The 24,525-nt window shown below is 42.0% G+C and overlaps 1 protein-coding gene across 3 annotated transcripts; it reads right to left on the bottom strand.

The window, feature by feature from the left end:
• Window positions 1-468: 468 nt before the first annotated feature.
• On the bottom strand, window positions 469-24,525 carry ZFX (zinc finger protein X-linked). 3 transcript variants are annotated; one of them, XM_086477331.1, is made up of 8 exons: window positions 24,492-24,525; window positions 18,581-18,669; window positions 17,556-18,122; window positions 7,374-7,523; window positions 7,036-7,179; window positions 6,809-6,943; window positions 4,099-4,239; window positions 469-2,610 (listed from the first exon to the last, which is right to left on the bottom strand). In XM_086477331.1, exons 2-8 carry the CDS (start codon window positions 18,639-18,641, stop codon window positions 1,424-1,426), a joined length of 2,385 nt encoding a protein of 794 aa, XP_086333457.1. In that variant the 5' UTR covers window positions 18,642-18,669; window positions 24,492-24,525; the 3' UTR covers window positions 469-1,423. The 3 variants fall into 3 exon arrangements, with proteins under 3 accessions (XP_086333457.1, XP_086333464.1, XP_086333473.1); XM_086477338.1 differs by lacking the exon at window positions 4,099-4,239; XM_086477347.1 differs by lacking the exons at window positions 6,809-6,943; window positions 7,036-7,179; window positions 7,374-7,523.

Here is a 24,525-nt window from a genome sequence, read left to right as displayed (position 1 = left end):
TGGCGGGACTTTGCCTGAGCAAGGGGAGCAGGGCCGGCTCCTAAAACCTGGCACGGAATTAAGCGGTTTGGGTTTTTCCCTCCACGGTTGCTGTTAAGGTACGCGGCTTCGCGCTCGGGACGTTTATGCTGCAATCAGCAAACGACAGGGCGCTACGTTCTAATGGTCTTCAGGTGGCAAAATTGCATATAATAATTGTAATGTTCTCTGCGCTGTTTATAAACAGATTAAAAGAACTGGGTTAATTCTGGATACTGTACTGATTAATAAACAGCAGCTTAACACAGCTGCGAATGGCTCAGGAAAAACATTCAATTTAGGAACGGTTCCGTTACTACCATGGGTTACTTTTCTTACTAAGGGTATCTACGCTGAAACGGCTCTACTGCTTATGGACGCCCCTGCTCCGCTCCATCCCCCTCTGAAACTCTCACTGTAAATATCTCATTTCCAAAATCGAGGCACCTCTCGGTCTTAAATTTTATTCTAAAACAACTCACAATAAAAATGTGACTTGAACCACAAACAGTTCTTTCAAAGAAATACTAATATACATAAAAGCATTAACTTTGAGGTACGTTTACCAGCACGTACAGACAGTTGTGATCTATTAACTCTGCAAACGGAACAAAGATATTTCACGTTTCCAACATTAAGACAGCAGTAAATCGGAAAAAAACCCAAGTCATTTGTAACACGCAAAACCTTTCAAAGAAGCACAGAACAACAAACGTAATATTTGAGCGTACTTTTAAATTCGCCAAAGAAAGGTAACAAATGCCCCAAACCACTTGTGAAAAGTTTTTCTCTCTGAAACCTGAATTAAAACGCAGAATAGTTTTCCGCAATGAAGTCAGATGTGTAACTCCTCAAATGGAACACAGTTCACCTGCCACAAAGTCTGTAGAGTCAAAACAAGACAATCGGGTGCGCCCTAGGGACTTCATCTTCCACGTCATAACTCCCCATTTTATACACACCTCTGACAACTGCATCAAGAGAAGTTTCATAGTTTTAAAATTCACGACAAAACTGCATTAACATGGACACTGTGAGTATCAACGAGGTCAGTAAGATAAATATACTTAAATAAACTATTACGGTTGAAAAATTCAGTAAGAGACAGGGTCGACTTTATTAAATGCAACTTTATTGTTGCCATCTTTTCTTCATTTATTAAACAAACTGAATAGAATTCAGAACACGCTATTGAACAAAAGGTATAAAAGTCAACTAGAAGCAATAATCCTATTTTTATACAGCAACAAATCAAATGCACAGTATGTTTTTTTTTTTGTTGGTTTTTTTTTTTTTTGTGTGTGTGTGTGTGTGTGATCGCAGGTGATTGGCTTTAAAATAAGCTAACTGCCTGAAAGGCAAAATTCCTTTCTGATTCCAGCCGCAAGAGTCTGAGAGAGAGACTTTAAGGCAGCCCAACATCTTTATGATGCCGCATAATGTGCTGGTTCTTCTCTGAAGGCCTTCGGAAACCTTTCTTGCAATACTCACAACGGTGAGGGTAGTCTTTTGTGTGAATGGAAATCACATGCCGTTTGAAGCCTGAGGCGTCTGTAGTGCTATACTCACAGTACTCACATTGATAAACTTTCCTGCCACTGTGTGTTTTCATGTGTTTTTTCAGCTCGTTTTGTTGCCTAAAGCCCTTTCTACACCTCTTGCACCTGAACGGAAGATCCTTTGTGTGCACTGAGAGTATGTGGCGACTCAGGATGAACGGATCTGCGATCTTAAAGTCACAGTGTCTGCACTGGTGCAGTTTTTTACCCTTGTGAGCCGCCACGTGTTTTTTCAGTTCCGAAGGCCTGTGAAAGCCTTTATCACACATGTCACACTTGTGAGGGTAGTCTTTCGTGTGGACTGAAATTATGTGTCGTTTCAGATCACTCGAGTTTGAGCTCTTGTGGTCACAATGCAAACACTGGTGTGTTTTACTTTCTTGATGCATAAGCGTATGCTGCTGTAGCTCTTTGGTATCTGAAAAAGTCTGGAAACAAATATCGCACTTTAACGACGTTTCCTTACTGTGTTTAGTCTTTACGTGAGTTTTCAAGTTAGAAGAGTCGGCGGATCGGTATTCACAATATTGGCACTGGTACGGCTTTTCCCCAGTGTGGATTCGCATGTGCTTCTTGAGCTCCGACGGATGGCGAAATCCTTTGCCACACTCCACGCAAATGTGAGGAAAGTTCTTGCTGTGGACAGCTAGAAGGTGATGACTCAGCAATCCTTGTTCCGCCGTCTCATAATCGCAGAATTTGCACTTGTGCATTTTATTAACGCCTTTGTCCCTGTGCACCATCTTGTGAGTAAACAAAGTTCCTGCATGAGAGAAGCTTTTCCCGCACTCATCGCACTCAATAAGCTTTTCTGTTTTGTTGGTCAGCTTATGACTCTCCAAGTGGTTGTGTAAACTTATTTTTTTATTCGTAGTGTAATCACAGTCTGTGCATCTATATTTCTTCTTGGTAAGAAGGTGCTCCGGGTGGTTTTTCATGTGCCTTTTCAAGAAACCTCTAGATTTAAATTTCTTTCCACAAATCATGCAGGGGTACACTGTCAACGGGTGACCGTCAGGGCCAATGATTATTGCTGAAAAACAACAAAAAACACCCTTCATCAATATCATACGACAACGTTACACTGCAATAAATGTCGTATCTCAACCTTAACGATAAACTGAATTGTTAAACAAGACCAGACACATACACTTTACTGTACAATAAGCAGGCTTGTTACTGGGTTAGGTAGGAGGAATTGTGGGAACTACTACTTTTTCTCATTTTTATTAGCAGGAGAAAGGAAAAACTGTTTTTTGATGGAGGCAACCAAAGCATGGCCCAGCCGCTCGTCACCTCACACAACCCTACTCGGAAGGGCTCTGACCCAGCTCTCGCGTTAACTACGGGCAGAAACCGGCACTGGTGCAAAGAGCGGCGGCCGGCTCGTCCAACCGAGCACCGCATGGCACGCACGGCACACGAGCTGCTCTGGCTTTCCGCGCAGCTGCAGATCAAGTTTAATCCAGCGGTTAAGGCGCCTACTGCTGACTACAATCCACACGTCCCCACGCTAACGCCTCCTTCTTGTGCCATCTGTCACCGTCACAGTCTGAGGAGGTATCGAGCAGGAATCAACGGGAGCCCATTTCACACACGGACACCTCAAAGCTTTGGAACTTATTTGCACTCATCCCTCGGCCTGATTTGTTTACCCTGAATTTGCCTAGGCATGCTAAAAAGCTCTCTTTTCCAAACCTGTTTTAGTAGGAGAACTGACTAGGTAGCTGGACACAGAAAAAGCAAACTTTAAGACTAAAATTTGCCTGGTTTACTGATTCAGTGCTAGACAAAACAGGACTCCTACAGTGAAGTCACAATTTGGAAAGAAACTTTTAGCATCATTTAAGGCAAGGCTACTAGAGAAAACAGCCGTGTGCTTTTTCAACTCTGTCAGACCAAATAAACCCTTCAGACGATGACACAGTAACCACAGAAACCAAGTAACACCAGAGCAGCGCATCTGTTCTTAGAGATGCAAGTAAGAACAGTGGTGAGAACATCGAAGCAATTTATTTCACAATTGAAACAGAAAAGGGTTTAGAAGTCACACTATCAAACGTTAACATATAATGCTCGGGTTTTCCAGTTGCTTACTGAGCTGGTATAACGAAATGTACTGTTCTATCTATTTCCAATAAAGACAGAAAGGGTTTTTTAAAAGCACTGTTACACAACACTGTTTAGCTAACACCACTTTTAAAAAAGTCACATTAAACATCAGAATTGGCGTGGCAAGTTAAGTACACAGGTTTTTAACCTTCTGCTACCGTACTGATTTTTTCCTGTGTCAGAGATGGTCTCCTTCAAAACACCCCCCACGATCCAAACCCATCATGTTTTTAAAAACCTTAAAATAAACTATGCACTCATTTATGACGTACAAGTGGTGTCAAACAAAGTAATTCCCCAAATCACCGCTGTTTTGTTTACGCGGCACTGCACGTGCTGTCAGGGAAGCACACCCGCTTACGGTGGGTAAGTTAAGGAATGAGAGTACAGGCAGGCACCAGACACTCACCTGTCTGATACTGCCTGGACTCGGGTCTCCTTTTTTTCTTTGGTTTTTGCTTAGCCAGTCTCCCAAGTCCAGCTGACTCATCTATGTGCAAAAGAGCACTCGCAGTGCCATTCCGACTTTCGATGCCATCGTTGTTATTACCTAACAAGAGAAGTTCGAAAGTTACCCACCGTCATCACTCTACAGACGATTCGAGCAACAAACCGTACAGTGATAATACAAGAAGTTACCAACTATGACCTGGACATTTAACCAAACCGTAACAATGCACAGGATGAGCTGCAAAACTTCTCTGTACGTAACTTCCAAATTTTACATGTGGTGTTACGAACCTGGAAGCATTGGCTTGGTCAACCTAACTTCACAGGAGGACACAATTTACAGGAATTAAGGGGTTTCCATTTCACAAAGAGTTCTCCTTTAAATGCAGGGGTTTTTTTTTGCATTTCTTTGGTTGCTAATGATGCCCAAAATGTTGAACATCAGTAAACAACAGCATGTCTCAGTATTTACTGGGCACGATTTTCCTCTCAGTCCTGAAACACGTCCCTGTGTGAGCTCCCAGTCACTTCGGGGCGTCTGAATTCACCTGACTCAAGTTTCTCACACACCAAGTTTCAGAACTGGAACTGCAACCAAAGAACCATTCTGAACAGCCATAAACTTGCACACAAAGGACACTACTTACTATTTGCACACCTGATGCTTTAACACTTACAAATTCTTTCTACTGGGAAGAAAGAGCATGCTCAGTATAACAGAAAGAAGGAAACACTCTTTGCCTCACAGAGCTTCGTGTTTAATACACAAATGGTATCACTGGATGTAAAACAAACATGAAAATTACAAGTAAATATATCTATATATCCGGGAAGGTATTTATTGGCAATCAGGTTAACACCGGTGATTTAAGGGCATAAGTAAACTTTAATAACAACTTTTGTGGTTAGGCATTTACTTGAATCAACAGAAGGCAACAGCTTCTGGTGAAAGCAAAGCACACAAATAGGACAGGAATATTGAAGTGGAAGACAGTGCAAGATGCTCAATAGGTGTTCCCTTCACAGAGTGCCGAGAATGAACGTTCATGATTCATGTAAGAAGACTCAGAGCCAGGAAGAGGCATGTGCGGGGTCTGAAGACTCCGATCTATATGCTAGCTCAAGTGTTGAACAGCAAATGGGGCAAGTGACAAACACCGACAGAAAAAGCCCATTTCACATCTCACACGCAGAAAGCACAGTTTGCAACAGGTGTGTGAAGAGTCCTTCTAGAGTATAACACAAAACAGGCCCCAAACACTTTCTAATACTGGGATAAAATCAAAAAAGCTTGCTGGAATACAAAGCACAGTGGGACTGGGCTTTGCTACAATACAGGCAACAGAACAAACTTAACATTTTAAGACACCATTGTTAGCGGCTCGTAAACCCGCTTTGAGTGGAGGAGAGTTCCAAGAAGTGCACATGAGGAACCTCTGCCATTTTCATGTCTCCATGCTTCATTATTTCTTCCCTCCCCACCACCTCTCACCTTGCATGCATAGGTTGCTCACTGCTGACAATGCAATCGCTCCGCTGTTCCCTACATTCTTAAATTCTTCTTTTGATTCTATCTCTCTGTTCTTAATACACTCTGCCCAATCTTCTCCTTCTCCAAAATCACTGAACGTTCAATCTACAACTGTTGTTTCGAGTTCACTTAACTTCATTTTTAATTCCCACTCAACCTGGCTTCTACCTTTTCCTGTCTGCTGAAACTGTGCTCGCCAGTACACAGCCAAAGACGAGGCTCTCGGCGCACTACCGTCCATCTCCTACCAACTTTTAACACCCGCTGCTCCCTGAAAGCTTGCCCTCCCTTGACTTAGCGCCTGCGATCCCAGCCTCCAGCGATCCCAGCCTCCATCGCATTCTCAGCACTTCCCTGCCATTCGTCTGCCGGCACCGGCACCGCAATCCACATCACGCAGATATATAACATATGTTTTGTCCTCTACTCCACCATTTCTTCTGCTTCGCTTAGAAGGATAAAGGGGTCGTTTCTAAGATGAGATTTTGGTCTACCAGCTCACATAAGTTTTGGAAATCAGTTTGTGCACCAGTTGGTGCTCAGATACCAACGATCGAGACAAATGGTTCTGCAGGCTGGAAATGTTTTCAACGTTCTGCTGTAATTTTAAGATGTCTCCCTCCAGCTTCTTTTTTGTTAACCAATTAATTATTTCCATTAGTGAAATCATGTATTTACATGTTCCTTGTAGAAAGCATTTAAATCAAGCTAGAGGTCAGCGCTGCTTTTCACTGTTACACTAAATCTCATATATTCCCACCCGCTTTCCACCCTCCCCCACCCGCCCAAATAAAAATACTCAGTTCTGTTCCCGAGCCAGCTTTTACTGTGTCCTAAAACTGCAAAGGACAGGTGTACTTGAGACTCATTTTTTCAGCTGAAAGCTCGTGTACTTCCCCTTCTACATCATGAAAATATGAAGGACAACACTTGTTGAAACAGGAGTAAGCAGCAGCCTGCCTTACAGCTCCCCTCTTCTTCTCTTTTTAAGGCTCATTAGGCTAAGAAACCATTCTTAAGCCAAAACTTAAAAAAAACAAGCACAAAAGCACAAATACTCCACTACCCTCCAAAAAACAATCCCCGACAATTTGCTACAGACCGTGTCACCAGGAAGAATTCTTTGAGTATTACCTACCATAAGCTGCCGCCCAAGCTATGGGCATGAAAGTTTTAATTTCAGTGTCATCAATTTGCTGTTCATGGGCTGCTGCTGCATCCTCCTCTCCTACAATCACTTCCATATAAACCTCGTCAGCTATTTCTGCAACATCTAAGAGAAAAAGAAGTCAAGAAAAAATTAATAGGAACACTGCACTGCTGAAAGTGAAAATCCCTGCTCCCAAATGAAAGCCACCTACTTACTTAAGTCTTCATCTTCATGCTGAGAATCATTTACAGTCATGTAAACCATTTTCTCCCTTGGAATACGAATACTGCTATTTTGATCAAGTAATCCAACTGCGTGGTCATTCTCTGGCTCGCTCTCCACAATGTCTACTGTGCCCCCTAATTAGGAAGACCAAAGCAAAATATTTTAAACACACTTTGTCCAAATTCTACGCTAAAGAGCAGAAAATTGAAAGTTTGTCACGCTTTCACATTAGACCCACAGCTCTTTACAGGTGACTTGAGAGAAACCACAGCCTCTACGCAAAATTTCAAATGTCAGGTTAGAATATTCTAGAACGAGCATATTTTACCTAAATCATCTTCTCCAGGATCTGCTTTGAATATATAGACCTTGATGACTTCTGGACAAATGCCATCCACTTTACAAGAGCCACTTTCTGACTCTGCTTCCATGGTAATTTCAGCAGAACCTTCGTGTTCTATCTTACCAGCATCATCCACTACAAAAACAAGTTATTACAATTACCCAGGCATATACAGACAGACATATATGAAAGATTTTATTACTTCATTACCCAAATTTGGAAGCAATTTAAAATTAAAAAGTTGTGATAAAGAACGTACCCATAAATATTTTTTTTTCATATCCTTGAAAACAACGACAACAAACACAAAAATAAATTCAAGCCATATCTTCTAGTCAAGGAGGAAGTAAGGAGTGCTGCAGTGACATGACTAGAAGCACGAGCACCACACTGGGCAATGCTAATAGGGAAACACTGATCTGCAGCAAGATGATGGTAGGAAGAAACTGCACGTTAGTACTTACTCTGTGGCATAACTTCACGTACTCTCAGTTTTAATCGCTTTCTCCTTCACAACTAATAAGCTATCAACTGTTTTTTTCAAAAGCATCATCTGTGGCTCAACCCTGTCTCTAATGCGAGCGGTACTACCGCTGCCATCGGACCTGGCACCTTGTAAAGCGGTGTGACTGACGCTTCCTCAGCCGCTCAGGGAGGAAACCTTCATGAAAACTACAGGAAGAAGCCCCTCCACATCTCTCATCCGCTCAACAGCTGAGGGACCGAACACAGAGTCGAAGCGCTCCCCGACGCTACAGCACTGCTGAACCTGTTCCACTGATGGCTCCCGGTGCCCTTTCGGAAAGGGACTTGCACGGGATTCCACGCTGGGGCCCTGCGTGCTCTCCTTGCTGTCGTCTCAGATGTTGCTCTCGCCCGTTCAGAAGCGCACCGACCCCACGCTCCAGTTTGAATTGCCATAACTTGCCTAGGCCTCCCACATAACCGTGGCTCACGGCCAGCTTTATGAGGAACACATTTCTGACTTTTAAATCACACTCTACATAGGCACGCACACACCTCCCCCCCATCTTACTGTACCGAGCAAGGGTTTTCAAGAAAAAAAATACCAAATATGCATTCACAAAAATCAAATCCAGCATCTCAAGACCTTCAGAGAATCTCCCAATTTGAGAAGCTGCAGAAGTTTCTCGAGTGTTGAAATTTTAAAAAAATTCTTAACATGACAACATACTTTTGTAACTTGTGACTTTATTGCTCCTAAAGTCACTTTTGGAGGCTGACATGGCTCCCTCAGAGCCATGCGTAACTTCAATTCATGACAACAAGACAGGAATTTTATACTAAAGGAAGTGTAAGAACTCTCCCATAAATGCTGTAGAATTTTTAACTACCACGCCCAGCATATGAAAAATACTTAATAAAGTGTGCTCATTTTGCTGGCACTCACTAAACAACCCTCATAACTAAATCATAGCTTTACTACTCAGTAACTGCAACTCCTCCATTTACCTTAAGATCTACTTTAAAAAAAAAAGCTCAAAATGATTACTATTAATTTCCTGCCATGTATGAAGACAATAAACTAGACTTTAAACTAAACCAGCACGTGTTTTGTCTCATATATCAAACACAGCTCTTAAGTACAATTTCTCAATCAGGCATTATTCATTAAAAAAATACAAATAACATTAAATTATGAAGCACTAAAATAAATCAGTTTATCTCCTTACCAAAAGGAGCAGCAAAAAGCCCCTAAATACTCTTATGACAAGTTAATGATTCTGGTGGTTTGACCCAGGCTGGATGCCAGGTGCCCACCAAAGACGCACTATCACCCCCTTCTCCTCAACTGGACAGGGGAGAGAAAAATACAACAGGCTTGTGGGGTTGAGATAAGGACAGGGAGATCACTCAGCGTTTACCGTCTCCGGCAAAACAGACTCAACTTGGGAGAAAAAAAATTTATTACCAATTAACTCAGAGGGGAGTAACGAGTAATGAGAAATAAAACCAAATCTTGAAACACCTTCCCCGCATCCGTCCCTTCTTCCCCGGGCTTAACTTTATTCCCAATTTCTCTCCCTCCTCCCCGCTGAGCAGCACAGGGGGACAGGGAATGGGTTTGGGGTCAGTTCATCACACTGTTGTTCCTGTCACTCCTTCCCCCTCAGGGGGAAGACTCCTCACACACTTCCCCTGCACCAATGTGGGGTCCCTCTCACAGGAGACAGTCCTCCATGACCTCTCCAGCACGAGTCCTTCCCACGGGCTACAGTTCTTCATGAACTGCTCCAGCGTGGGTCTCCTTCATGGGGTGCAGTCCTTCAGGAACAGACTGCTCCAGCGTGGGCTTCTCTCTCTCCACGGGCCACAGGTCCTGCCAGGAGCCTGCTCTGGTGCAGCCTTCCCACAGGGTCACAGCTTCCTTCAGGCACCCACCTACTCCGGCGTGGGGGTCCTCCACAGGGTGTAGGCAGTCATCTGCTCCACCGCCCATGGGCTGCAGGGGGACACCCTGCCTCTGCCTCACTGTGGTCTTCACCACAGGCTGCAAGGGAATCTCTGCTCCGGCGCCCGGAGCATCTCCTCCCCCTCCTTCTTCACTGACCTTGGTGTCTGCAGAAATGTTTCTCTCACATATCCTTGCTCCTCTCTCTCACTGCAATTACTGCTGCGCATTAACTTTTTCCCTTTCTTAAACACGTTATCCCAGAGGCGCTGCCACCATCGCTGACGGGCTCGGCCTTGGCCAGCGGTGGGTCCATCTTGGAGCTGGCTGGCATTGGCTATATCGGACATGGGGGAAACTTCTGGCAGCTTCTCACAGAAGCCACCCCTGTAACCCCCCCTGCTACCAAAACCTTGCCACACAAACCCGTTACAATGATCAATGGCCACTGCACAGAATGTTTCAAGCAGTAAGAAGTTTAAAAAATTTCTTTGTGTCACAGGACAACGTAACATCTTGTAGCTGAAACCCCAAAGCATTTCAAAAGTAAAAACCTTAAGACGTTCTTTTGAATCATGTTAACAATGTAGCTCCACAGTATGTACATCCAGTTACTGAGCAGGCTTTCATAAATTCTTTGGCATAAGCATGAAACACCAAACGTCACTGGAACTGTGGCAAAAAGAAAACTTGCTTTCGTTCCTACACTAGATTTATGTAGCTGTTCTCCTTTAACTTGGCTGTTTCCAGTGTCACGCACGTGTACTTGGAAGGCTTTCAAATCAGCGTAGACTGATTTTACACCGCTGAAGCCAAAGGGGAAGTCTGCCACCAAGCTCAACTGACGCTGGAACATACTCAAGAAAGGAAAATTATAGCTGAAGCAATCAGAAAAAAAGCAAACTTACATGCACCATGTGAAACAGGCTGGTTGCTTTTAACCAAAACGGAGCTTTTTACTTCCGTACATATATGGAAGTATCCATTGATAGCATTCACATAAGAAAAGAATTCTAGATCTTAAAAATATGCTCCATTTACTCTTTGAAATAGGTTCAAAGTCATCCTTTAAACAACACGATTAAAAATATTTGTAACACAACTTCGAGTTTGTTTATCCCCAATTTCCCTCTACAGTCACCGGTGTTTAAAAAAATATAACAACTGGTTTAGTATTTTTTTAACAGTGCCATTAAACTGTAAGGAAAACGATGTGTAGGAATATTAGGCCAACTTTTCTCCTCCAAAAGGAAGAAAATTTGCTCTTGACAGGTGGTAATACTTGAAAAAGGTAAGTCCCTGAAGGGCTTGAAAAGTAATAGGATTTGTAGTACAGTAGCAAACAGGTACAGGAAGAAAAGTGTGGTGGAAAAAAAAAGGTAGGGGAAAAAAAAAAAAACAAACCAAAGGAGACAAACAAGGTGAAAGAGAACGGGTATCCATCACACAAACTACCATTTCCATGGCATTTTGTCCTATGGCTACATAAGCATTTATCTATACCGATTCCTTGATGCTCTGGCAGCATTTATGAAGTTTGGTTTCTATTTAACACTCTCCCTATATTTCTGCATTCTCCACATATCTCAGTCTCATAATCGGAGAAAACAACATTCATAATGTCAAAGATCAATGTTTGAAGTTGGAACTCTGATGATGTTTGAATTTTTCATTCGAATTCACAGCCCCATCAAGGGATTTCACAAATACCATACACAACCGATCTTCTCACATTGTTCCTTTTTGCAATTACAAAAAGAAATAAATAATAAATTACCTAAAAGTGTAAGTTAAGCTTATAAGAAACCACGTCCTTTCAAGCAGAGATGCTGGGCAGTCACTAAACTAATCACAAGTCACACGCTAGAAAAACACTCAGACTAGCATTATTCCAATGCTGTCATACCTCGTGCCTCCATTTAATTAGATATTAACTCAGCACTAAAAACTGTAAATGTATGATTTTTATTTTTTTTTCCCTTTACTAGCTGGTAGCTTTACTTCCATAAACATGTAGATTCAGACTAATTCTCCAAGTTAAAAAATAAAAAAAAAAGGAGAAAAAACCTACTAGACACAACATTATTTTACATAAATTGCAAGAATGAATTCTTTGCTGACATTCTTCAGAGACTTCACTGATTAGAGCAGCCTGTTCTTCGCACACTATGAGAAACAGCTAAAAAAACGTATGCGCTTCTCTAATGTTGCAATAATTGCTTCCATATAAAGATAATGCTGGAATTTTTATTAAAAGCACAAACAGATGAGAAAGGCATCACACAAGATAAAAGATGTGGCATATTTAAAGCCTGTCTAGTTACCATGTACATTACAAGGAAATCAACAAAAAGACCAACAGATAAAAAAAGGAACAGAGCAAAGCAAAGAAATAAAAGATGCAGGCAACATTAACAACAGATTGTTTGTTTAATATGTATTCTATCATGATGACAGCATTTGTCTCCTAGAAAATAATACATCTAATTAAAAAAAAAATCATATAATGTCTTAAACTATAATGTCCATTGAATAATTATAGATCTTTATTCTCCTATTAAAATATGTCAAATGGCATTTTGGGGACAGAAGCAAGCTCCTGTGCATTGATAATAAAAACAGTATTTAAAACCCAGCTGAGGCCAGTTTCCTCATATAGGAGCATAAATGCTAGCCCAAGATCCTGCATTTGCTTAAATGGTACCTCTTTAGTTTAATCATGACACATACATTTTCCGCAAGAAGTTGTTCTCAGTTTTTTATATCAAATATTTAATGGATCAGCAGACACAGACTTCATAACCTTGCAGTCTTTTACTCCTAACTAGAAAAACGCAAATACTTGTAACTGTCTTTATTGTTTTAATGGTTTCCATAAGCGTTTACATTTATTCTTTCCTACCATTTCTCCTCTATACGGGATTAATGAGGAAAAGGATTGTAAAAGATAAAATTCACTTAAGCACTAAGAAACCTTCCATCTTTTTCAAGTACAGAGCGATTATTGCTAAATAACACACCAAAACAATTCCTACAAATGTTCTAAGAAAAAGTATCTCTACATCAGTTTAACAGATCTTAAGATCTGTCTATGGAGCGTTTAGATGAGAATCATCTACTTTGTCAGCCTTTATGTTCCCAAATGACTCTTTTCGCTGCTAAAAAAAATGCGAATCGTGGGATACTTGCCTGCTTACAAAATAAACAACTCTAACCATTTGTAATGAAAAAGACCACTACTAACTATTCTGTTTTCTCTAAAATAGACTAAAAGCATGCTGTATTCCCCAAACAGACTTTGTTATCCGTGATAGAAGCATTTCACTTGTACTTCACTGAATAGCAGAGAATTCCTAGTCCACTGAAGAAGTTATTTCTACCATCCAGTTATTTCTTAAACAGCAAGGCACATTTCCTAACCTGTGAGAAAATCGAGATCTGCTCTATTTTGATGTTAACGCAGTTGCCATTACACACGACCAGCAGCACACCCTATGGATCTGAAGCTCCCCTCAGGGCATCAGTCTAGCAGAGGAGAACTTCCTGAGCTCCAAACAAGCATCCAACACTTGTCCTTCTCATCCTGCTCTCCCCAGCACACAAATCAGACTAAGCTCTAAGGCGTCACTCAGCCCAAGGGAACTCTCATCTCCGTCACCTCTCATGGTGACCTCCTGAGCAGCCTCAGCTGCAACAACTGTTGGTGCCATTCCAGTGGCCAGGCAGAAGCATGGCAGAAACCTCTACCTCACAGAAATAAAAATACAACTTCCTCCATCTTTAAGAACGACCGGGTTCTTAAAAAAAAAAAAAAAAAGTAGCTACTTATTTACAGTAAAAAAGCAAATAAAAGCATTTTGGTTTTTTGACTAGAAGTCTTCTGGATGGTCCTAATGAAGGCATGAACTTTATGGGTTTGTTGATCAGACCCATTGCTTTCAACTTAGACATCCAACAGGGATGAGAAAAGATAGGTTTCACCTAGACCTGTGAAGAGATGCAATGATTATTGTCTCCCAGTACCCTGGGTTCTGACTCTTGTAATCAAAAGTGTTAATTCAGACGCAACAAACAGAAGACACGTCTAACTCAGGGCAAAGTAAGGACACAGCATAGACCCTGTATTTGCAAACATCATGTAACTTCCTAAAACTGCAGCTTAAATTTTGTGAGGCTACCCTTCCCTCCCCACAGACTCCCCTTCTCAAACCCGCCTGGTGCCTCACCGTTTTTACTGCAATTACATAGAATTGTGTCAGAGTGCAACTTTTTGTCTTATGGAACAAGTTCAATGAGCCAGAGGACGTGTCATACTTTGCCACACTGAAAAAAATCCGACAAGCAAAAATCTCAATTTCCATCTTACAGCCAGGTCTAAGGCACTACTTTCCTTGGTTAGTAAATGAAGGGGTTTGTTGTTGTTTTGACAAACACTAGCTTATCTCACCATTACTGTTTCACTTACAAAGAAATGATTTTCCAAGCCTTAAAATTTCCTACCAAATAATTAGTGTGAGCCAGAAAACAATTTATTTCTTCCTGACTAAACTCATGAACTGGCTTGTTATAGCACATATGAAAGAAAAACTGATTTATCAAACCTCCTTGAAGCCTTTTCAAGCTACTAACTAGTAGCAGTTTGCACTCTTCATTGAATTAATATCTGCTCTGCTGTACGCACCCCAAATCTACCACGGACCAAAAATGAAGCTTGAGGGCAAAGACAAAGACAAAGTATCCAAGAAAAAAAGTGAGTACATCAAAAGGTAAGTGATAATACAAGCTGTGCCAAGAAAGGTTATTTTGGAAACAAAAAAAGCAAAGGCATATCAACGCAGAAGCTAAACTAAATCTAAATGGGAAAATAATATTAAAATACTGAGTTTATTGAAGAAAGTCACAGACTGAAACCCATAGGGACTGTACTTTTTGAAAAGACAAACCTGCCTGTAACCAAGAAAGGAGGTAGAAACACAACATTAAAAAAAAGAACCCATAAAATAGTAATTTCAAAACAAGTATTTTCAGGATAAAGCTAAGAAAATTATCTGAAGAAAATCTACATAGACTCAGTTCATTAGGAACAAAAATGGAAATGCTTAAAGAGAGCCACCAGATAGCAAGAAGACAGCAAAAAGATTTTGCCAGTAACTTCCATGGAAGAATATAGACAGAAAGAACAAAAAGTGTCATTCCCTGCTTTGCAAGTAAGTAGCTAAGACAGGCAAAAGCATCCTGAAGAACACAGTCTTGCTCCCAGATCTGGGAAGGAGCTACATTTGGCAACTGTAATGGCAGGCAAAATTACATTCCAACATCTGCCCCAGCAGTTCAGGGAGGTTTGCCAGAATCAAGTACAAATTTACAGGTTAGGAAGAAAAAAAATAAAATATCAAGAACTAGGCAGATGTTACTACCTTTCAAAAACCACCAATACTAAGCTCAACTGAAGAATCAAGACAGTGAACAGATCAATAAACACATGTACTGCCAATGCAAAAAAAAAAAGGAAATTAATTCAAATAATGTTTTCCATACAACAACAAAGAGAGTATTTGGCAAGATAGTCTTTACTTGACAGAAAAGCACTAGACTGACTTCACAACCAGAAGAACTTGTTACGCAGGCTTTAAACACAGTAGGTGGTAATAGGGAACTTCCCTTTAAAAAGAACTGTAGAACTTAACATTTTAAACACAAACAGAAAGGATGACTGTTTTGTAGCATAACAATTATTTTAAATGCTGGCTTATTTAAGATTCTGAAACTAAACAGGGTACACTGCAAGACTATCAAGAGGCGTTCAATATTAAATAATGTATGAAACTGCAGAAATACATGACTGAAAATGGAGAATATCCCAGCACAACTGAACGATTAAATTCCTGTGGTTTTTGTCAGTTACCACCTGTTGATGACTGGTACACCTGAGAAGACTTCCTAGCTGGGTGGGTATTTTAGGGATCATGCAACATGGCACCTACCAAGACATTCTGTCATCATCCAGCCCCGGCAATGGTTGGATCGGACACTTAACTACCCACCCTCTCACTTGAATTTACACAGACACAGTTTGCAAAGTGTTCCTAAGAGAGCAGCCCCAGAGGCCAGGATGACAGCCTGCAGGGGAAGGGTGAGCACAGAGACAGGAGCAACAGCATCTTAAAGAGCTACAGTCAGGGGTAAGAAACAGGTAAGGGTCACCACCAGAGTCTTTAGACAGTCAGGCCTCAATTATTCATAGGTGAATTACCCACTTTGTGGCCTAACTACGCAGCAGGTGCAGAAGCATTTGAGCTGCTTTCATCTGATCTAACTCGGGTCCAGAATCAGAAAGTCGTATCTGTACCATACTGTACATACTGCATTTATTAAGTTTGGATAAATACTATTTCAGAGAGCAGCATCCCTGACCTATTTCACCTCAGTACGATCTTGCAGCTTAATTTTACAAAATTCTGTGTTATCCATATTTTGCATTATCCCATTTCATTGTTTTCCCAGATAATAGAGAATTAACTGTACCTCATATTAACTCAAAACATGGCTGCACAAGGTTACTCAAGGAACTCAAGAGATGATAAATTAAGAAATGCAGTGATCCTAGGTAAGGAGAAGCAACATTAAAATCCACAAGTACAGAATATAAAATTAAAACAAGTTATCATACATTTAAAAAAAAAAAAGTGTCCAAAGGTTAAAAAAAAAAAAAACAAAAAACAGGAAAAAAAAAAGAAAAGAAAAAAAGGTAACTGAAGCAGAGCATGAAGTATGCCTCATCAATGGAGTCATTTAATGCTAGACAAAACTGAAGTGCCTGAAATGGCAATTAAACAAACCAGCCTAACAAAGCTTTTCTATTTCTATGACAAACAAATGTTCAGCAGTGACACTCTGACGTTCCTAGGTGCTGCATTGAGTAATCATTACAATAAATAATATACTTAGAGTAAGCTCTAGTTCACACAAATGGATATCCTCAGTAGAAAAAGGATTGATGATATGCTCTGGTTTTCTCCACCCTCTACTTTAAGTCTTTTGAAATATGATTCAAATGGATTATGCCACTGTTCCTAAGGGACATTAAGATATTCATGGTTGCTTCTCAGCTGTAAGCAACAACAGCTACTCTTTTTGTTAGCAGCATACCTCTGTCCTTTGCTTAACCAAGAGAAGAAAACACATCCTAACAGTAAAGAAACGGATATTTTTGCCTGTATCTAACTATAAACGGGGTGGAAGGCGTGGGGGCTTAGCAAAAAACAAAATAAGACCAACAAATTGTCATTTGGATTTCCAAAAAATAGAGTTTTTTTACTGTCCCTCTTCCATGAAATAGGGGTGGGTTTTTTCTTTTCTTAATGTCTCGGCAGTAATCTCAGTAACCTGCATATGCATGTGTTTTCAAACAATGTCACATTTACTTTCTTCAGTTCTTACTCTGAGTAAGTATATGACATTTAGCCTACTGGAATTCTTACTCTTTTGTCCATATGCTACGAAACGCTACAGAAATAATTAATAATCAGACATGCATTTGCCAGTATTTCTCTCCATTAGCTTCACCAGAATTTTTAGCTGGTACGTGTTCCTAAAAATACCCTCAACTTGAGTAGTACATTTGTGAGATAGGCATTTCATTAAATGATACAGAAAATCTGGGTTTGGTACCGTCGTAAGCCCGCCCTCAGATATTCCAAGCACCACCCAGGCCCATATCATAAGAATTTTGATGGCTTTACCCAGACACTTACAGGAAATCATAAGGTAATCTTCACAGTTGCCCTTCTCGTCTTGATGTTCCACAGGGATTCCATTGGCATCGATCACTGCCTCTGATGCACAGTCTGCCACCAAGACTTCCTCAGAAACAACATCTGTTCCCAAAGTATCAGTGACAATATCTGCTTCTTCAACGTTATCATGAACTACATGTTCTACATGTCCAACTTCAGGTACATGCATTGACTCACTTGTCAGTACATGTTCTGGTATAGACATTGCTTCTGCTGTTATGTCAGAAGCTAAAACATCATCTGGGACAGTGCAATGAGCCAAAGAAACCTCTTCGGCTACGTCTGTGTCCAGCACTTGTTCAGGAATAATGACAGTTTCCGATACATCTGGCTCCTCCATGATATCTGGGCACTGAACATCCTCGATAACAACATCCTCAATGACATCTTGGATTACTACAGAATCTGGATCATCAGGAACAAAATTATGCACGGTTATATCTGAGTCAACTACATCTGAAACAAATACTGTTTCCTGTACTTCCACAACAATCTGATCCCCATCCATATGTGCTGCATCAGCTCCTGAAAAATATAATTAAAATAGCAGTTAAATTGTAAAACTAACTTAGATGAGGTGGTTAATAATTGAAATTACTTCTATTTTACTTTGACTTTTACACTATTCTGCAATTTTGTAAAACAGGCATAATAGCCTGTGAGCAATTAAGATAGGCAGATATACGGGGAGCTGATAAAGCAAGTCCTGAGTAGGTGCTAACATAATTAAGATGAACAACATTTTCTCTCCTGGAAAAGGTTACCATTTCTAGACTCTCTCCCAATATCCAAACAGCTATTACTTGACAGCACAGTAGCTCATTCATACTGCCCTGAGTAACAAAATCAACCAAAAATCAAAAGTGACTACTCAATATACAAAAGCGGTGATGCAGCATACATTTTTAAGCAAAGACAAAATAAACAACAGTCATTTGCATCTAATGTGAACACTCTTATCTACATACTATCTTCTGACAGACCTGTTGGATCAAAAAATGTGTTTGGCTCATGTGGCTGCAATTCAAGCCCATCTTCATCCATGGCCTTTAACTCTCATCAGTCACAGTGTCTGTAGAAGGTAAAGAAGAGAGGTTATTTAATTTGTATTCTGCTATGAAGGCTGCCTGTGCACTGAAAAGCAGAAATTTTGGGCATATGGAAGTAACAGTAACACCCCTCAACTTTAAGATGGACCAGATTTCACTCAGGGCACCTCTGTTTGGGATTTCAGAAATACTACTCTAGAACACCAGGGTCTGAGTAAGACAAGTCTGAGCTCCGATACTCCAGGTACATTTCTCAAAACTCCACAGCTCCACAAACCCAGAAGCAGCTGATAAAGGGATATGAAGACGTGATTTCTTTATAATCTTACAAAGAAAAAACCAAGTCAACACTTGAGTCTTTTGTGGATGGTGGGCAACATAGCACTGCCCAATCACTACAGCTCAATACGGTTAGTTAAAGGTAGACAGCCAGCAATATCTGATATGCACACCACTTCTGATGTCCCCTGTGTTCATACTTGGGCAGTCAGGAGGAAGTTACTCTTATGTCACTTCATGAATCGAAATCATCGAGTCAAACTGCTTCCAGAACATAACATCCTATGTTTTCAAACCCCAGATGTGTGAATATTTTAAAACCTCCTACCTCAAGGCAAAGTACCTACCTGCTTTTGTATTAAAAAAAATATCACCAGTTCTCAAAAATTACCGAGTGTCATATTCTACCAAATTTCTTTGAACAGAATGCTAACATTTCCTCAATGCATAGTACCAACTTCAGATTTCAATCTTCTTAAAAAAAGAACCAAACAAGACCACAAAGTTAAAATACTTACTAAAACCTGAAAGTGCAATCTAAATTCTGCTGCTTACATATGTGCATTATAATTAGGATCAGGCAAACCTAGCTTGGTAAAATGTGATCTAACATAAACTTGTACTACTCCCTTGCACTTAGTCCAACTAGTTTCCTAAGTGCAGAAACCCCAAGAGGCAACAGTGGAACAAGGGGAAGATACAATTCTCCTTCCACCAAATGGAAATCTCCCCATTCCTGTGATACCTTCACAAAAGACCTAAAGCAAAACTTAAGATTCTGCCCAAGGTTTCCGTAAGAATCGTAACCTTTTCAAATTACATCAACTAACATTTCTGTTAATTAAGGCTTCATGGGGGAAACTGCTATACGACAGAAAAAAACCTGCAACTACCCCAAAACACAAACCCACAACCATCATCTGTAGCAAGTACTTTCTAGACTTCACCATTTTTCTAAAGCAACTTTTCTCAATGCTTTGCAGCTAACCACCTAATTTACATATCAGAAAATGTATTTTTTGCAAGTTGAGAGAGAAATATAGCCAGAAATTGAACTAGAGGAAAAGCAGTCGCAGTCTAATAATTTTCCAAGGGGTCCCATATTTGTGGGATGTATTTTAAAGACAGCTGTGCTAACAAATCATTGTGCTGGACATAAATTACCTCACGATTACTCTGACTGTCAACCATTTCTGTCAGAAGCACCCACTACTAACAGGAACAGCTCTTCACACAAATGCTTTTTTTCTGAATCAAGAACAGAAGAAAAGCCTTTCTCGGCCTCAGATACAAGACATAGCTTGACTGATGGCAATCAATTTCTGTCATGTCACAGAAACAAGAACAGAAAAACAAGGTTTCATACATTTAAGCAAGAATTATGCAGACCCAAATCGGTTTACTTCCATCTGTTCAGTATCCACCTAACCAGTCTATTACAAATGTCTTTCCTATTCATCTTGTCATCTTTTCTGTGTAGTCGTCAGTGTTCAGTTTCTTCTTTTCTGTGGCTTCTTCTCCAACTTCTTGTGTGCCTGTACCTATTATTACGTTCATTACCTCCTCACCCACCCATCTCATCACTCCAGCTTATAACTACAGCACGCTCCCATCATTCACACAAAACCGTGCTGCTCATCAATTTGTAGCAAAGATTGTATCAGCAATTCAGAGACATTTTTTGGAGGAGGCGGCGGGGGAGTAAGGGTTGGCGGAAATAAATTGCCTCTCTCCTTGGGCAACACACACAGAAGAAGGTGGCACTTCCTGTCCAGCTCTCTCCAAAAAGTCAACACGCTGATTCTGCCTGTGCTTTTGAGGATTGTATTATCATATATATTAGCCTCTGATCGACGGGAGACCCAACAAGCTCGAAGTGTCAGTTCACCACTAGGTACTGGAAGAACTGGCATTCATTTTCTCTGCTTCCTGCTTTCATCACCCACCTGACCATCACTCCACCACAAATTCCTACTTCTTATGATTCATGCATGTACTTTCTCTATCCTATCCTCTCCCCAAATTCCTCACTGTCTCTCTGAGTGAGGCTCTCCATTGTCCTTCTGTCTATCCACTTCACCCATGAGGCCCAGAAGCTGCCACCACTACTTCCCACAGTGACGCCATCTCTACTGCTACTGTCACTGCTGCCCAGATTCCAGGCGACAGATGCTAAAATTAACGAGTCTCTGTGGTGCTCACGACGGTGCAGCTTCATAAAGACACTGCCACCAGCAGCGACAGCCCAACGGGCCTTCAGCTGCACACCCTGCCTAACAGTGTGGCCTCTTCTGTGTTGGCGAGGCCTTTTCACCTACAAGGGCATAAATACGCTGCAAAATGAGGACTCAGGGTCTATACAAACTGAAGAAGTTTCCTGGGCACACGGGTTTTTAAACCAAGTCTTAAAAAGGCCACAGATTTATGCTCTGGTACTTGTTCCAAAGAAGAAGAAAAAAAAAACAGCAACTTTCACTGAATGAGTTTCTTCCTAAAATTTCCCACAATGCACTCTTGCACCCAGACCCAGACAACAAACTCATGTACACAAATTCTTAGCCCTGTGCAGGAGGATCATAAAGACTTTCAAAGTGCTCCACGAAGGCACAGACCCCACCTTCACTGAAATTTGCTAGGACCAGAAGAGGATTCAGGCATTTAAAACAGGATTTAACTGAACTATCTAAAATGATAAAGGTGCCTAAATCAAAATCTGCAGTCCAAAAAGGCATCAAGGCATTTGTCCATGGATAGAGAAAAAAAAAAAAACAACCCTAAAAATTTCCTGAAATCGTTTCAGGGTCTCAGCATTCTAACCAGCAGATAAGAAAACACTGTGTTTCTTCCTGCTTGCTCTTGTCCTGAGCAGTGGGCCAGCATGGGGGGCCCAAGATTCAGCCACATAAAGGGAGGTATGCCACATAGCTGTGTACCAACCAGCAGCTCCATGATGAAAGAGAAATACCAGAGCTTCTTGTTGCAAGCACCACACCGAACACCTTCAAATTCTTTGGCAAGCACCCTAAGCTCTGTGGCACCATAAGGCAAAGAAGAAATTCCAGCAGTTCATTTTCCTGCAAGATTTCAAGAAGGGCATAAACTCCTCTCAGTTCTTTCAAAACATTCCAGCCAACGCTTACCTCAGGAGCAGGTTCTGGCACCAAAGCAGAATCAATTTTCAGTTCTGGTTTGGGAACCTAAACTCTCAAGGAGAAGCAGGTGCCCAGCCATGTTCCTACACTTAGTCCTTCTCAACACCCAAATCTATGTGGCTCTTTGTTCACATCTCAGTAATTCGGGAACTGCTCTTTTACCACTACGACAGAAAAAGCTTAGGCACCTAAACCCAGGTTTTATACCTCCAAAAAGAACTAAATATCTACATCTTTTACTTGGCTTGGGTCTACACCAGCTTCACATGGATCGAGATTTAATATAACTCAGAAATACACTTAATTCCGTTTATAAAGTTCTTACAAATTGATTTTTACCTATTTATTCAGAATCTCAGCTGGTTCTGGTTTTATGCAAGTCAAGGCAATAGTTTCAAGTGGAAGAACAGATAAAAATATATATATTAATGGTATTAAGCTATTAGCAATAAAACAACCTCCCAAAATAAAAATGGGTATTTTCTGCAAATCTGATTTTGAGTACAATCAGTCAAGAGAAGCAACGCAGACAGTGCACTAGTCTTGCCACATTACAAATCCTTGACTCAATAGGCCTACCAAGGTAATCAAGATAAGATAAAAAGAAATAGACAACCTGTCACATTTAAAAGAAAAAGCAAGTTTAGAGTTCCTTAGAAGAGCTTTAATACGTCACAGAAACTGCCAGTTTCTCTGCTCTCACCAAAAAAAAAAAAAAAAAGACAATCGGAAAAAAGGAAAAAGATAAAAAGGGGAAACTTCAGAAAAGCCATGCTTATGAAAAAGAACTAAGATAGTCCTTTCCCTACTCCTAAGGAAAGAACAGTGTATCCTTTTATTTGTGGTAAGGGCATAAAACAAATACCCATGCAGCAAAACTCTGACCCTTCCCAGAAAAATCAAGGCATGAAAAGTAAAAATTCCCCAAGTCCAAGCCCCAGCCCCTACCTACCAGCGTAGATGACTTGGTGTACAACCACAACCAAGTTCCCATCATGCCTTGCTACATCATATTAAAAACTGCAGCACGCCTTGCATGTCTCAATCGGGTTAGAGCCCCGAGCTACTCGAAGCTTCACTGTGGTTATGAGACGACTGTGGGTTCAGTCCACACTATTGCTGCAGTGTCATAACTCTCCCTACGTGACCCACTTTGGAGAATGTAATGTACACAGACGCTCTCAATTGCACACATGTGAAAGGTAAAAAAATTATACTCCTATAGCGTCTAATTCTTATCTTGGAAATAACCCCCATTATTATGACGTGAATAAATGAAAGAATAAAAATGACGTTACAAATGCAACAGAGTAATAATCTAGCCTTTCTTGATGCAGCAACCTCAGTTTTGGCAGGATTATCAGTACTGCTGTTTTCATTGCGATTTTGTAAAAAAATCTCTTTTCCTCTTTGTTGTAGTTCAGTGGCGTGGGTATTTGCAGAAACTGGTTAAATAAACGGGTTTTCTCCAGATTTCATAGGGACGTCGTGCATCAGACACCACCTAAACTAATTCTTAACGAAACCCAAATTAGGGAAATAATCACTCCCAGGCGCCCCTTTGAAACTACTTTCGACTCCGTCGGGGGCTTCTGCAGGAGAGGGGATAGCCAAAGGGGAGGATAAGGCAGCACCAAGGGGGGGCCCCGCGCCTCCACACCCGGCTCCTCCCGGGGCGGCTGGGTGAAGGCGCCTGAGGGCAAACCCCCCCCCACCGCTGCCCAAACTCCCAGCCGGCTGGACGGAGAGGAGCTTGCGGGGCTGGCGCGCCGCGGCAGGACGGGGCACGGCTGGCAGCCCTGGCGCGGCCGCACAGGAAGCCGCCACGGGCCGGAAAGCGCCGAGCTCCCCTGCGACTCGCTCGCTGGCAGGCGCCGAGGCGGGGAGGAGAGAAAGGCGGGGTAGAGGGGGAGAGAAGCGGGGGTGGGGAGGCTACGGGCTCTCCCTCTCCGGAGCCTGCGGCCCGGCGCTGCGATGAGCGGGGCCAGGGGCTCCCCCCTCCGGCCCGGCCCGGCCTGCGCGGAGACACGGGCTATGGCGAGCGATTAATTCAAGATGGCGCCCGGCGCCCTCCGCCTCCCCCCCCCCCCGCGCGCCGCCATTTTGTCTCCTCCTCCAGACACTCTCCGAACCCCCCTCGGCCGGGCCCGGGGCCTGGCACCGACCTCGTCCGCATCCCCCCAGGCCTACAACCCCCCCCCTCCACTTGGACTCCCCTCGCGCCGCCGTCCCCGCTGCCCAGGGCCGCGCCGAGCGCGCGGAACCCGCCGGCCCAGGCCCTGCGGCCCGCTCTTTTGCCAGAGCCCTGGCGCGGCCTAGCTGCGGCCTCCTCGGGGCCTGCGCTGCGGCCTGGTGCGGGCAGAGGAAGGCCCGGGCCGGGCCGGGCGGCGGGACCCAGCCCCGGGGCTGCTTACCGTGCGGGTGGCGGGCGGCGGCGCTCGCCTCGGC

Source organism: Leptosomus discolor, chromosome 1, assembly GCF_034619465.1.
Source record: "Leptosomus discolor isolate bLepDis1 chromosome 1, bLepDis1.hap2, whole genome shotgun sequence".
NCBI lineage: Eukaryota > Metazoa > Chordata > Aves > Leptosomiformes > Leptosomidae > Leptosomus > Leptosomus discolor.
The sequence above is the reverse complement of the archived record's forward strand: the minus strand, read 5'-3'. Positions and strand labels throughout refer to the sequence as shown.

Excerpts from the sequence above, each read along its gene's own strand:
- ZFX (XM_086477331.1), bottom strand. The coding sequence starts at position 18,641 with ATGGATGAAGATGGGCTTGAATTGCAGCCACATGAGCCAAACACATTT. Across the intron at positions 7,524-17,555 it reads AGATTACCTTATGATTTCCT|TGGATGATGCTGGTAAGATA; the intron begins GTAAGTGTCTGG and ends TTGTTTTTGTAG. Across the intron at positions 4,240-6,808 it reads AGCTTGGGCGGCAGCTTATG|GTAATAACAACGATGGCATC; the intron begins GTAGGTAATACT and ends TTCTCTTGTTAG.